Source organism: Nerophis lumbriciformis, linkage group LG19, assembly GCF_033978685.3.
Source record: "Nerophis lumbriciformis linkage group LG19, RoL_Nlum_v2.1, whole genome shotgun sequence".
NCBI lineage: Eukaryota > Metazoa > Chordata > Actinopteri > Syngnathiformes > Syngnathidae > Nerophis > Nerophis lumbriciformis.
The window spans coordinates 2,434,616-2,449,146 of record NC_084566.2 but is presented as its reverse complement, the minus strand read 5'-3'; the positions used below and the strand labels follow the sequence as shown (position 1 = coordinate 2,449,146).

At 38.4% G+C, this 14,531-nt stretch overlaps 1 protein-coding gene across 3 annotated transcripts in view; it reads right to left on the bottom strand.

The window, feature by feature from the left end:
* Nucleotides 1–12,620, bottom strand: part of ece2a (endothelin converting enzyme 2a) — a 200,037-nt gene extending 187,417 nt beyond the window's left edge. Inside the window, exons 1-2 of one of the 3 annotated variants that reach the window (XM_072915173.1) lie at nt 12,506–12,620; nt 10,959–11,123 (exon numbers count right to left, since the gene is read on the bottom strand). In XM_072915173.1, coding sequence (XP_072771274.1) covers nt 10,959–11,118 — 160 coding nt within the window. In that variant the 5' untranslated portion in view covers nt 11,119–11,123; nt 12,506–12,620. Of the gene's footprint in view, nt 1–10,958; nt 11,124–12,270; nt 12,319–12,479 lie in introns of those variants that run through there. The other 2 variants (XM_072915174.1, XM_061979715.2) reach the window with 2 other exon arrangements.
* Between the last annotated feature and the right edge of the window lie 1,911 nt (nt 12,621–14,531).

The window sequence follows — 14,531 nt, the reverse complement described above, 5'->3', positions numbered from 1 at the left end:
TGGCAAAATGAGGGTAATACGTTTTTTTTTTGGTCGCTGTGTGTATTTTTTCACGTTTATTGCGCCGTTAGAATGCCTGCTGGTCACAAAACACTGCAGGAACGTCAAATACGGGGCGCAAAATCATATATTTACAATATAAAAACATGTTTTATTGTAAGTTTTTGAGACGGAGTATATATAGACATATTCTTTTTGGTTTGTTTCGTCAGAAAAACTACCGTCAAAACGACAGCAATTGCATGCATCCGGGCACAGCTGCACATGTTCTTGGTAGCAAACATGGCGCCCGTCGTTTAGTTGGCCATACTCTTTTTATACACCACCCTGGAAACACCTTGAGTCGAAAGGAAATTACTTGATTTCAGTTTTATCTAGGTTAATTATACTACCTTGTCTTTATACTTGCACACCAGTTATAAACTTAAAATGTTAGGTTCAGTGAAGTCCCATTCGGATAACTTGTACATTGCCTTAATACAGTCATTCTCAAATAGTGGGGCGGACTCCCCTTGGGGGGGCATGGCGCAATGCGGTGGGGGGAGGGGGTCTTTATCAGTATCATGCTTCAAAACCGCTTTGAAAAGCAAAACGTGCTCATTGTAGTCATTAATCTTGATTTCCTCATTCTGATAAAACATCTACACAAATTGTTTTATTCATTTTTAATTTTGTCAGCTAAAATTTTGGGAATTTTAATTTATTATTATTAATTGAGTTGATTAGTTTTAATTTTCAGTATCAAATGGTTCAAGTCGGTCAAAAGAATGTTTATAAATTAAATAAGAATAAAAAACTAAATTTAAGGCAAATTAATGCACTTTTCATATTTTCTGTGATTGTTTGTTGTAAGTCAGGTGTGTCAAACGTACGGCCCACAGGCCGGATCAGGCCCGCTATCAGGTTTTATCCGGCCCGTGGGATGAGTTTGCTAAGTATAAAAATGAGACAACATTTTTGAATGAAAGAAACCGCTGTTCTAAATGTGTCCACTAGATGTTGGAATAGCAATTCTTTGTATCTTTGTAGATAATGCTACATATATAAAGACATAAATAAACCACATGATGTTAGTACATCAATCAAGGAAAATTAGCAAACTACATTAATAACATCCTGTAATTTGATTTTGATATTGTTTTATCTTGATAGATTGAAAATTAACACTAATGAATTGACTGATAGTATAAATAACGACAAATAAAGATAGAATACTATTAACCGCAACATGTATGTGTAAAAAAAAAAACAGCAACATTATAATTCGTACATTTTCAGAATGTGCTTGTTCTATTTTTAAACAAAGAAAACAATCTCAAGTTGTCTTTATTTTTAAGTTATTGTGCCATTATTTTAGTAGATTTTTCTCCGTATGGTCCCCGAACTAAAATGACTTTTACACCCCTGTTGTAAGTGATCTAGAGTTATTTCTTTTTTCTTGTATTCATTAATGTTATGCAGATATGTACTTATAACAACTTCATAGCCAAATGCTACTATTAATAGTAGCGGCGGAGAGGTTTGGGGTGCGCAAAATGTTTTCTTTTTACTGCCTTAATGGAAGAAATGAGAAACAAGTACTTTTTACAAATCTGCCAAGACACTACAACGTTTCAAGGACATCGGTTGTCTGTTTTTTGAGTAACGAGGTAAAGTCACTGATATGAAGGCATTCAACATATTGCAGGAATTAGACAGTACCATGAAATAAACACAGTCTGCGTCACACACATCTAGCCATACACAAACACGCTGCAGCACATGAACACATGAAGGTTCCCACCTTAGTGCAAAACCATGGACCACCACGGCCCTCTATGCGTGTGTGAAGGTATGACAGGCAGACAACAAAGGACTGTACACTCGCCATATAGTGGTCTGTCTGGTAAAAATAACAAGTAATAATAATATTGTTTTTAAATAAGCCGCAGTTCAGCCTGTAAAATGCGATCCTCTAATGAACTGGATGAAGGTGCAAAAAGATGTTTAGGGTCACTGAGGACTGAGACAACATTCTATTTTGTTCACATTCCATCCTTGCAGAGACTAAATTCAGCAGGCTCTTCATGTTTCATGTAGGTTTTTTGTAGCTTGTTTTTCCAGAGGAAGTAGTTCATATTTAGACAAACAGTGACACCTTGTGGTTGTTGGTGAACGTTCCACAGCAGAACTGTTCACACAGACAATACTTTCATCGATATGGTTAGAAGAGAAAATAACTCATCTAAGACCAATGATGGGCAGTAGCAAGCTACATTTAGCTAATCTACGTAAAGTGCAGGCCAAAAGTTTGGACACACCTTCTCATTCAATCTTTATTTTCATGACTATTTACAGTGTAGATTGTCACATCAAAACTATGAATTAACACATGTGGAGTTATGTACTTAACATAAAAGGTGAAATAACTGAAAACATGTTTTGTATTCTAGTTTCTTCAAAATAGCCACCCTTTGCTCTGATTACTGCTTTGCACACTCTTGGCATTCTCTCCATGAGCTTCAAGCACACCTGTGAAGTGAAAACCATTTCAGGTGACCTCTTGAAGCTCATCGAGAGAATGCCAAAAATGTGCAAAGCATGTTTTCAGTTATTTCACCTTTTTTTGTTAAGTACATAACTCCACATGTGTTCATTCATAGTTTGGATGCCTTCAGTGACAATCTACAATGTAAATAGTCATGAAAATAAAGAAAACGCATTGAATGAGAAGGTGACTACGAATCCAGGCCCAAAATATGTGTATAAAATCCAATGACCTGGATGAATGAGAAGATCCATACATACAGAGAACTTCCATGATGATTGGTTGGTGTTCCTATGATAAATGATAAATGATAAATGGGTTATACTTGTATAGCGCTTTTCTACCTTCAAGGTACTCAAAGCGCTTTGACAGTATTTCCACGTTCACCCATTCACACACACATTCACACACTGATGGCGGGAGCTGCCATGCAAGGCGCTAACCAGCAGCCATCAGGAGCAAGGGGTGAAGTGTCTTGCCCAAGGACACAACGGACGTGACTTGGATGGTAGAAGGTGGGGATTGAACCCCAGTAACCAGCAACCGGCCTCCGAGTGCTGACACGGCCACTCTACCAACTTCGCCACGCCGTCCCAATTGAGTCACAATTGGCTAAGGTTAGGGCGAAACATTACGGACTTTCCAATCAGAGGCAAGATAAGGCGAATCGTCAAAACTAGTAAGCAAAATCATAACAGACACGCCCTCATGTCACATGACGACGAGGGAGTCGGAGAGAGAGGGACGCTTCAAGCTGACCACTCAAAAAAAAAGAAACATATTTGAAAATGTCAGATAAATTCTCTCCCGCAGATTAGATTTTTCCTTTAGTGATGAAGACGACGTGCAGGAAACCCACAATAATGCGTGTCCTTGGCCATATTTGGACAAATGTATGTGTTTAGAAAAAACAATGCCCAAAACCTTAGTTTTTATTTATTTACTCTGTAAACCAACATCATAACTGCTCTCTTCATCTAAGACGTCCAACCCATATTTAGTTCATAAAAAGTTTTACTGCACATAACCATTACCAACTGTTCCCAAAGAACATTGTTTTTTTTTTTGTCAAGATCTAGATTAATGCTGTTTTTTTACTATAGGTAGAGAAAATGAATAACATTGTAGGGGTGGGCCAAAGAAAAGGTACACTGAATAAATACACAGAGTGGGGTTCGGGGACCCCTAGAGGTAGTTGTAGGGTGTCCCCAGCTAAATGACATATAGTTAATAGTATTATTTGTACGCTCTCAGTTACATGAACATTGATATTATACATGTGGGCCCACAGATAGAAATGTGTTACATGTAGCTTTGATGTAGCAAGCTACTTTTACTGTGTAGCTTGCTACAATTCCCAGAGGATAGCTTCCCCTGTAGCTTAGCTATATTTAATCGAGAGTAACTTGTGGCTAACTTTGCTACATTTTCCAAGTAGCTTGCCCATCACTGTCTAAGACTACATTGACACTGCAAGCCACTGTGGCCCAAATCGGATTTTTTTTTCAAAATCTGATTTCTTCCAGCTGACTGTTTACATTGCATGCAAAATGTGATCTTTATCAGACCCAATGTGGCCTCGACATCACTTGCATACACACTTCGATTAAGTGAAAACAAATTAATTTGACCGGATTTCGTAAATGTACGAGGAAGTTGCCACTACTACTTTGCAAAATAAAAGTCGCCACACCTAAAAATTAGTGGGGTTTTTTTACATGAAAATAAATTAAAATAATATAATGTATGAATGGATATATATATATAGTGTAAATTATTTGGGAGGGTTCTAATCTTTTTATGGCTGTTAGTAGAGGAGACAGACATCAGCGTGGATATAAGTTAGCTTTATTTTTCAATTCATGTAAACAACTTACGCAATGCACTAGGGTTGTACGGTATACCGTTACTAGTATAGTATCGCGGTACTAATGAATCAAAAACGGTACTACACTCTGTTTGAAAAGTACCGGTTCCCGGGCATGACGGCGCGTCGTCACGTCGTGACATTGCTGGTTTTACAAGCAGAGGAGCATGTTCGGCAGCGCACACACACGGAGTACTTACAAGCAGACACAGTGTGTAGACAGAAAAAGGAGAATGGACGCATTTTGGTCTAAAAACTAAAGATAAAGGTGAAGTTATAACACTGAAACGGCCTCAGGAAGAGGTGCTTTAAAACATGGCTAGCTGGCTAGCAGCGAACATCCATCCGCAGTCGTCAGAGTTTTAGCTACTTCTAAATCACTAATCCTCACCTCCATGGCGACAAATAAAGTACAAGTATCATAATCACTGCAGGACGAGGAATAACTAAACATGCTTCACTACACACCGTAGGAGGATACAATAGCTCACCGGCGTGACCGCTAACAAAAGCTAGCGCGCATGACTGTAAACAAATGCTATGGGTGGATCGACACCTGACATCTACTGTAATGATACCAAGTACAAGAGCGTATCTAGTTGATACTGATATTTTTTATCATCACAAAATCTTTTTCAAAATTCATAATAGGTTTCCCGCAGCGTTTTGTTGTTAAGGCGACCGCCTTAACAACAAAGAGCCACCGCCTAAACTAACGTCTTAACAAGATCTCCAGCCACACGTGCATATTTAAAAAACTATTACTGTCCCCAAGCAAATGCATACACTGAGTGTCATACGCATGCCAAAATACTGGGGGCGCTGTATCCTAGGACTTAAAACCATTTTAGCCAATCAGAAACATCCAAAACGTCATTTCCGGAGGCGGCATATAGCAAAAATGGCGGGTCACGGCAAGAAAGAATTATATATGTGGACTGACAGAGAAGTAGAGCTACTTTTAAGCATCGTTTTGGAGTTTAAAGTTAACAAAACTCAACAAAGTGTTGACTGGGAAACTTGCCAGTCCAAGTCTGGTGACATTCTTACCCTATTTTGGAACGGTACGGACCTGGAGGGCATACTTGCCAACCTTGAGACCGCCAATTTCGGGAGGTGGGGGGTGGGGGGCGTGGTCGGGGGTGGGGGGCGTGGTTAAGATATATATATATATATATATATATATATATATATATATATATATATATATATATATATATATAAGAAATACTTGACTTTCAGTTCATTCTAGCTAGCTATATATATATATATATATATATATATATATATATATATATATATATATATATATATATAAAAATACTTGAATTTCAGTGTTCATTTATTTACACATATACACACACTTAACACTCATCTACTCATTGTTGAGATAAGGGTTGAATTGGCCATCCTTGTTCTATTCGCTGTCACTATTTCAGAACACACACATTATACAAATATACGTTATAAAATCAATAAGAAAATGGGAGCTCTAATTTGGGAGTCTGAATTAGGATCAGAAGTTACTATATAAACATTGCGCACTCACGTCGCCTTTTTGTATTGATTACTGCAGCTGTGCACTGGATTCATTCACAAATACAAACTACAACTCACAAACACTTTAGAGTTAGGCTCCACCATCAGAATGTGTACTTAAACTTATAAAGATCACATGGATATTATTCAGTGAGTTGATTCACCAAAACTAACCTGTTATACAGGAGGAAAAAGCACACAGGACGTTTCAATTGTTCACAGACTGGTCGCTTTCATCAGAATGACAAGACACTTCCGGTCTGCAGGTGATAGCATTCAATTGGGAAGAAACGCCCTACTGCCCCCTACTGACCAATGTGAATACTGATAAATGTGGCCTCCAGCTCCGCCTGAATTTCGGGAGAAAATTTGTCCCGGGAGGTTTTCGGGAGAGGCGCTGAATTTCGGGAGTCTGCCGGAAAATCCGGGAGGGTTGGCAAGTATGCTGGAGGGACATCTGAGGAATTTCCTCATCGGAAACAGGACATCACAAAAATAACTATCGACACTAAATTAAAAGCGATTCGTGGAAAGTACAGACAAGCAGTCGACGCAGGTGGAAGAAGTGGTTACGGTAGAGTCGTTTTGCTGTACTTCGAACTCTGCGAGCAGATCTCGGGCGGTTCTCCATCAACTACATCCATTCAATTTGGAATAGAAACATCAGATATTGACACAAGCTCTTACAGGAGTTCAGATTCTTCATTCACCCTTGACAGCCTGGTCACAGACAAAGATATGCCAAATGATGTACAAGAGCAGCAAGATTCCAATAGGAGCAATCCACAATCTTCTGTGGTGAAAGAGAGAAGAACTCTACTTCAGATATGTGGGCGCTAACTTTATCGCTAGGAAGTTATATTGTTAAAAGGCAGAAAGATGTTGTATATCTGGGGCATCAAAACATTTTTATGTTAACTGCACTGCAATTACAAATGCTCTCAGATGACCACTTCCAACAATGTTGAATCATATTTTGCCCATTTGTTTTAATATTATCATTGTTTGACAACAGTGTGACAAAAATACTTGCTTTGGAATCAGAAGTCAAGATGGCAGGCATATATTAAAGTTAATAGATGGAAATATATAAGAAACAAAAAAAAAAACAATGAAAGTGTCAACTGTATATGGCTTGTATATATGCATTTTCATGAAAGGAATAAAAAGAAATGATGATGATGATGATGATGAAAGTTCAGCTGTTTTAGATGTATTTAAATAGGGTTGTATTAAAATGCTTTGAGTAGTTTCTTGTAGGGCTGCAACAACTAATAGATTAAATCGATTATAAAAATAGTTGGCGATTAATTTAGTCATCGATTCGTTGGATCTATGCTATGCGCATGCGCTGAGGCTACGTATTTTTTTTATTTTTTTTTTAACCTTTATTTATAAACTGCAGCATTTACAAACAATAATAATAATCAAAGAAACAATAATCAAAATAATAGGAGTATAACGGTACGTGTATTTGTATCGAATCGTTTCGGTACGGGGGTTTCGGTTCGGTGCGGAGGTGTACCGAACGAGTTTCCACACGGACATATTAAGTAGCGTACTGCACGTTGTGTAAACAATACTCAAAATGCCGGACATTTGAGGCATTTAAGAAACTCCGCCCTGACAGCTCCGCAAAAGAGGACATGTCTGGTGAAAAGAGGACGTATGGTCAGTCTATCGTAGCCCGTTAGCTGCTAGCCAGTGAAACCGGTCGCTGCTAGCATACTAGCAGCGACTGAGCTCGGTCCTGACCATACGTCCTCTTTTCACCGGACATGTCCTCTTTTGCGGGGCTGTCCGGGCGGTGTTTCTTAAATGCCTCAAATGTCCGGCATTTTGAGTTAGGGCTGCGTGTATTAACAATGTACGTTCAGGGTTAAGAAGGTTAAAAACAAAACAAATTGTGCGCGCAGCAGCATTCATGAGGGAGGGAGAGAGAGAGCGAGAGAGTTGTGATAAACGCGCATGCGTCGTTAGGCTCTGCTTTTTATCGATAGATTTATCAGATTTAATTTTTTATTATCTATAGCAGGGTTGTCAAAAGTGTGCATTTTTGTAACATTTTCTTTGTTTTATTTGGCAAGCTGAAAGAACATGGCGCCAGTATGCTGGGTTTTTTTCAATAAAATACTGGAAAGGATAGAAATGTAGTTTGTCTCTTTTATCCGATTTTAATCGATTAATCAAAGTAATAATCGACAGATTAATCGATTATCAAATTAATCGTTAGTTGCAGCCCTAGTTTCTTGTAATAAATGATATTAAATTAAGTAAAACTGCAGTTGCATAAAAAAAAAAAATTCTGTCAAAATTAAAATACCTCGAAGTAGGGCTGGGCGATATGGCCTTTTTTTAATATCGCGATATTTTAAGGCCATATCGCGATACACGATATATATCTCGATATTTTGCCTGAGCCTTGAATGAACACTTGATGCATATAATCACAGCAGTATGATGATTCTATGTGTCTACATTAAAACATTCTTCTTCATACTGCATTAATATATGCTACTTTAAAACTTTAATGCAGAGAAGGAAATCACAACTAAAAAAAAATCACAATTTTTTTCATACGGTGTTGATCTGGAAATGTTTGCCTCGGCATTTTGATGGTGTGGGCGTGTAGCACCGAATGGAGATGTTGACATGCGGAGTAAGCACTGTTCATTCTCTAGCAGGTGACTTTTCAAATGATGCTACATATTAGCAGTAATGCTACTTTTTATAGCAACGCTTTTGCCCCACACTTGACAAATTACGGTTGTCTGTTCGACATATTCCCACTGGAAGCCAAACCACCACCAGACGATGGACCCCCTGCAGTTTTTGGGGGAATTCATTATTCCTTTATTTGTTACCAGATTCGCACCGTCTCTCTCTCGTATTACAGCTCGCACGGCGCCGCTAGCATCACAGCTAACTTAACCCATGCTGCTACCTCTTTGCTGCGCGAGGGCGTATACATATGTGACGTATGACGTGACAGTATGTGACGTGTGTAAGAAGGTGCGCTTGTCTGTCTGTGAGAAGGAGACACAGGAAAGAGCGAGGAGAGCCTGCAGTGTAATGCCAGCAGCTAAAAGCAACTGCGTGAGAACGCATACTCGAATATCACGATATAGTCATTTTCTATATCGCACAGAGACAAACCCGCGATATATCGCGTATATCGATATATCGCCCAGACTTATCTCGAAGTGCTTTATTGACACACATTGTTTCCCGACGATGTTGAAGGCCATTTGACATGTTGTAAATAACATGTCACTATTTTACACCTGTGCTAAAGTGGGTATATCTTAAATAATGTATTCATGATTGTTGAATGTAATTTTGTAAAAATCCTTATAAAAAAAAAAAATTTTCCACTAGGCAAAACTCAACAGCCACAAGCACGACAGACTAAAACGAAAACTTCCAATGGAGACAAAGTTGCTGAATGCAGTAGAAGAAGACGTCCAGATAAAGAAGAGACTTCTGGACATGATGGAGACATCACAGAAGCAATCATCTGACAATTTAGACAAACTAACCTCAAATTACTAAGTCAAAATATTGACTTACTAAGTCATAATAATGACACACTTAGTATTTCAGGTAACTAGGACTGTTTTGTGTTTTGTTTGTACTTTGCGGAAAAAATATCGAGATATATATCGTATATCGCCATTCTGCAAATGGAGCGGAAAACACAACCAAAAATTTAAGCCATCTTTATTTCTCTAATATTTTTATTTATTATAAGATATTGTTATTTGGTTCTTTTTTTATAAACAATGTGTTCAATGTAATCAGAGTCTGTAGTCTATTGCGTGATGGCGACAGGCCGAGTTACACTGTTCCTTCCAACCAACCCCCCTTCAACCCACCCTCTTCCCCGTCCGGCCGCCTATCCCGGGCGGCGCCCCCTCATACCACCTAACTAACACATTTTCTGGGGGAAACACTGTATTATGTTTATAAACTACATAGACCAATGTAAGATCCTGTAACTACTTGGTATTGGATCGATACCTAAATTTTTGGTATCATCCAAAACTAATGTAAAGTATCAAACAACAGAAGAAAAAGTGATTATTACATTTTAACAGAAGTGTAGATAGAACATGTTGAAACAGAAAATAAGCAGATATTAACAATAAATGAACAAGTAAATGAATAATTAATTTTTACAGCTTGTCCCTCATAATTTAGACAAAATAATAAAATGATAAATGACACAATATGTTGCTGCATACGTCAGCAGACTAATTAGGAGTCTTTGTTTGTTTACTTACTACTAAAAGACAAGTTGTATGTTCACTATTTTATTTAAGGACAAATTGTTCTTCGATTGCAATAAGAAACATATGTTTAATGTACCCTAGGATAATGCCATTTTTTATGGTCCCCTTTATTTAGAAAAGTATTGAAAGGTATCGAAATACATTTTGGTACTGGTACCAAAATATTGGTATCGGGACAACCCTACAATGTACGTAACATGTAAGCATTATATATAGCCTATTATTTGGACACTATTGACTAGTGATACACCAAAAATTTGGCCGCCAAAAAAAAATTTGCTCACCGCACCGGAATGTTGTGATTATGTATCTACTTCCACTCTCTTCCTGCACACACAAATGACGTAGCTCGCTCAAAGATCACCTACAAGTCGCATTTCCGTTTTGACTGCAGTCACATTTGAACGATTAGATTCCTGATGTGGCCCAAATCTGATGCAAAAATATCGAATTTGAAGCACTTTGGAGCGTTCAGACTGGCAAAAAATATCCGATCTGCGTCACTTGATGGCAAAAAAAAATCACATTTGCTGTGCAGTGTGAAGTAGGCCATGGAGTGGGTCGTCTTAGTCATTAAGCAAACACAAGGGTGTTCAAAGTGTAAGGACCAACTTGACAAAAATAAAAATGTGATGCCTGAGTGGTAAAGGCTTACTGTGTCACACTTTGAAAACCATCCATGTAAAATAATGTGTTGACAGATGCAAACACAGTCAGACTTTAAAATACTAACCAAGTACGAGAATGGAGTCGTCTTTCTTGATGTATTTTTCCAAGATGTGTCGGAATTTGGAGAAACCACCCAACCAGTCGTAGCTTTCCTCCACCTTGTACCTTTCGTCCCAGTAGTTGACACATTTGTACTGCCGGTTGTCTTCTGGAATGTGATTCATCTTTCCTGTGGCCCAAAAAAGGAGATAATGTTATGGAACACCATCCATCCATCCATCCATTTTCTACCACTTAATCCCTTTGGGGTCGCGGGGGACGCTGGAGCCTATCTCAGCTACAATCGGGCGGAAGGCGGTGTACACCCTGGACAAGTCGCCACCTCATCACAGGGCCAACACAGATAGACAGACAACTTTCACACTCACATTCACACACTAGGACCAATTTAGTGTTGCGAATCAACCTATCCCCAGGTGCATGTCTTTGGAGGTGGGAGGAAGCCGGAGTACCCGGAGGGAACCCACGCAGTCACGGGGAGAACATGCAAACTCCACACAGAAAGATCCCGAGCCCGGGATTGAACCCAGGACTGCTCAGGGCCTTCGTATTGTGAGGCAGACGCACCAACCCCTCTTCCACCGTGCTGCCCCATATACAACACCTTGTTTGTTAAATAGGTATGAAGAGTCAAAGGTACAGCAATTAGTGAATATACTGGCTTGAATTACTTTAAAACTCATCTCAAATGTTGGCTTAAGAGGAATTCGATCTGTGATCATTAATTTTGTCCAAAGTATGCCATATTTTTGATTGCATTTAGTTGCTTAACTTGAACACTGATTTCTTATTGGTGGTTATTTTTCTTAATGGGGCGGCGTGGCTCAGATGATAGAGCGGCCGCACAAGCAACTTGGGGGTTTTGGGTTCGAATTCAACGTCGGCAAACCTAGTCACAGCCGTTTTGTCCTCGAGCGAGACACCTCACCCACCTTGCTCCTGATGGGTCGTGTTTTAGCGACTTGCATGCAGCTTCCACCATCAGTGAGTGAATGTGTGTGTAAATGGGTGAATGTGACGTACAATGTAAAGTGCTTTGGGTATTGTGCAGGCTATATAAATACAAACCATTTACCATTTTATTGATGTTTTCTGTCCTAACAGGGACCACACTATTGGCATATTAACATTAATGTGTTCCTTAATATGCGCTATACCTGAAAATCAATTAACTAAAACAAACATTACTTAATGTTTTAGACATGTATACTCAGATTCAGAACTAATAGACATATATATTTGAATCCCTACACCTAACTATAGACTTTAAAACCACATTAATTAATACATTATATTGCATGTTTTATTTAGAGTACCTTGGTGTTTGAAGGCATGCTTTTAAATAACCAATTCATCATAAAAACTCGTTCCAAACCCGGAAGTTAGCATGCACATTCGCGCATGCGTAGTCACCACGTTTTCTGGCCGTACCATACTTCCTGTGCTATATCTAATGTGGCAGTTTTCATACTTTAACACACACTCGAACATTGTTAGGGCGTTAATGTTATGAATATTAACTTACTTGTTGTGACTCGATAATTGACTTACTTGTTGTGACTCGATAACACCAATGTCTGCGCCGCTGGACCAAAGTTACCAAATCCACGTGGTCGCCCCTTCCTATGCGTGTATCGCGGGGGTCGCTGGGAAATGTAGGCAAGCATGTTAACGCTCAACGATTTGGTTATTTTGGTTATAAAAAAGCTTAAAATAAATGTAAATATTTTCAAATGAGTCCTTTTTTTGTGGAGGAGAACGCTTTGCTCACCGTTTTGGCACAGCCGCCACCCACTCTTGTTACCAGGGTAGGCAACTTGTGGTGCTTTCAGGAAACCTCGTTAAATATATCAAAGTCGATTTTAAACAGAAATAAATACGGCTACTTAGAATGACAAGCAATGACAAAATGCTGACTTTATAGTCTAAATAATGTATTCAAACTGTAGAGAGCCTTTCATTCGTTTTCCCAAAAAGTGTCTAATCTGGAGTACTGTCGTCTGGTAATGTCATTTTATTCCAGCAGAGGGTGGTGTTACACTACTGTTTGCAAATGTTTCACTTTTCCACAATGGCATTGTCTATGAAAAATGCAAAAAAAAAAAAAAAAGAGTAGTGCCCAGACGTGGGAACGGAAATCACTTTCTAGACACTTTTTCCTGGTTCACCTTATGGCCTATTATCGTTCCACTTCATGCCATCTCAGATTGGCTGTTTTCACCACACGATTGACAAAAAACACGGATATAAATGGGTTTTTTTCAATCATGTCTACATTTATATTAACATAATTGTTAGAGATGTCCGATAATATCGGCCGATAATGCTTTAGAATGTAATATCGGAAATGATCGGTATCGTTTTTTTAATTTTTTTATTAAATCAACATAAAAAAAACACAAGATACACTTACAATTAGTACACCAACCCCAAAAACCTCCCTCCCCCATTTACACTCATTCACACAAAAGGGTTGTTTCTTTCTGTTATTAATATTCTGGTTCAATATCAATATATATCAATACAGTCTGCAAGGGATACAGTCCGTAAGCACACATGATTGTACGTGCTGCTGGTCCACTAATAGTACTAACCTTTAACAGTTAATTTTACTCAATTTCATTAATTACTAGTGTTAAGGTGTTTGAGCTTCGTGGAGTTCTTTTCTGCGTGCACATGAATGACACTTTCATCGAGTCTGTTCAACGCCCTCTCACACGAGGAGACTTTATTATTATTCTTCTTGAACATAACACACCAGCACCAGAGCGCCCCAAGTGGGGAACATGCGCTATAACATTCAACCTACACAATAAAGCCACACAGAGTAAGAGCGCAGATCAATCTTAACAACTAGTTTCTATGTAACTGTTTTTATATTGTTTTACTTTCTTTTTTATTCAAGAAAATGTTTTTGATTTATTTATCTTTTTTTTTTTTTTAAAGGACCTTATCTTCACCATACCTGGTTGTCCAAATTAGGCATAATAATGTGTTAATTCCACGACTGTATATATTGGTATCGGTTGATATCGGTATCGGTAATTAAGGGTTTGGTCAATATCGGAATATTGGATATCGGCAAAAAGCCATTATCGGAAATCCCTAATAATTGTGTTTCTATACAAAAATGGACTGTCTGATCTGTTTACTGTAGTCTGGTAATGTCATTTTGCTCCAGCAGAGGGCGGTGTTACACTACTTTTGGCAAAAGTTTTACTTACCGCTACACTTCATGCCATCTCAGATTGGCTGTTTTGACCACACGATTGACAAAAATCACGGATATAAATTCTTTTTTTTTTTCCAATCATGTCTACAATTACATGAACATAATTATGTTGGGACAACCGGTAGAAAATAGATGGAGTTTATACATACTTGCCAACCTTGAGACCTCCGATTTCGGGAGGTGGGGGGCGTGGACGGGGGTTGGGCGGGGCGTGGTTAAGAGGGGAGGAATATATTGACAGCTAGAATTCACCAAGTCAAGTATTTCATACATTATATATATATATATATATATATATATATATATATATATATATATATATATATATATATATATATATATATA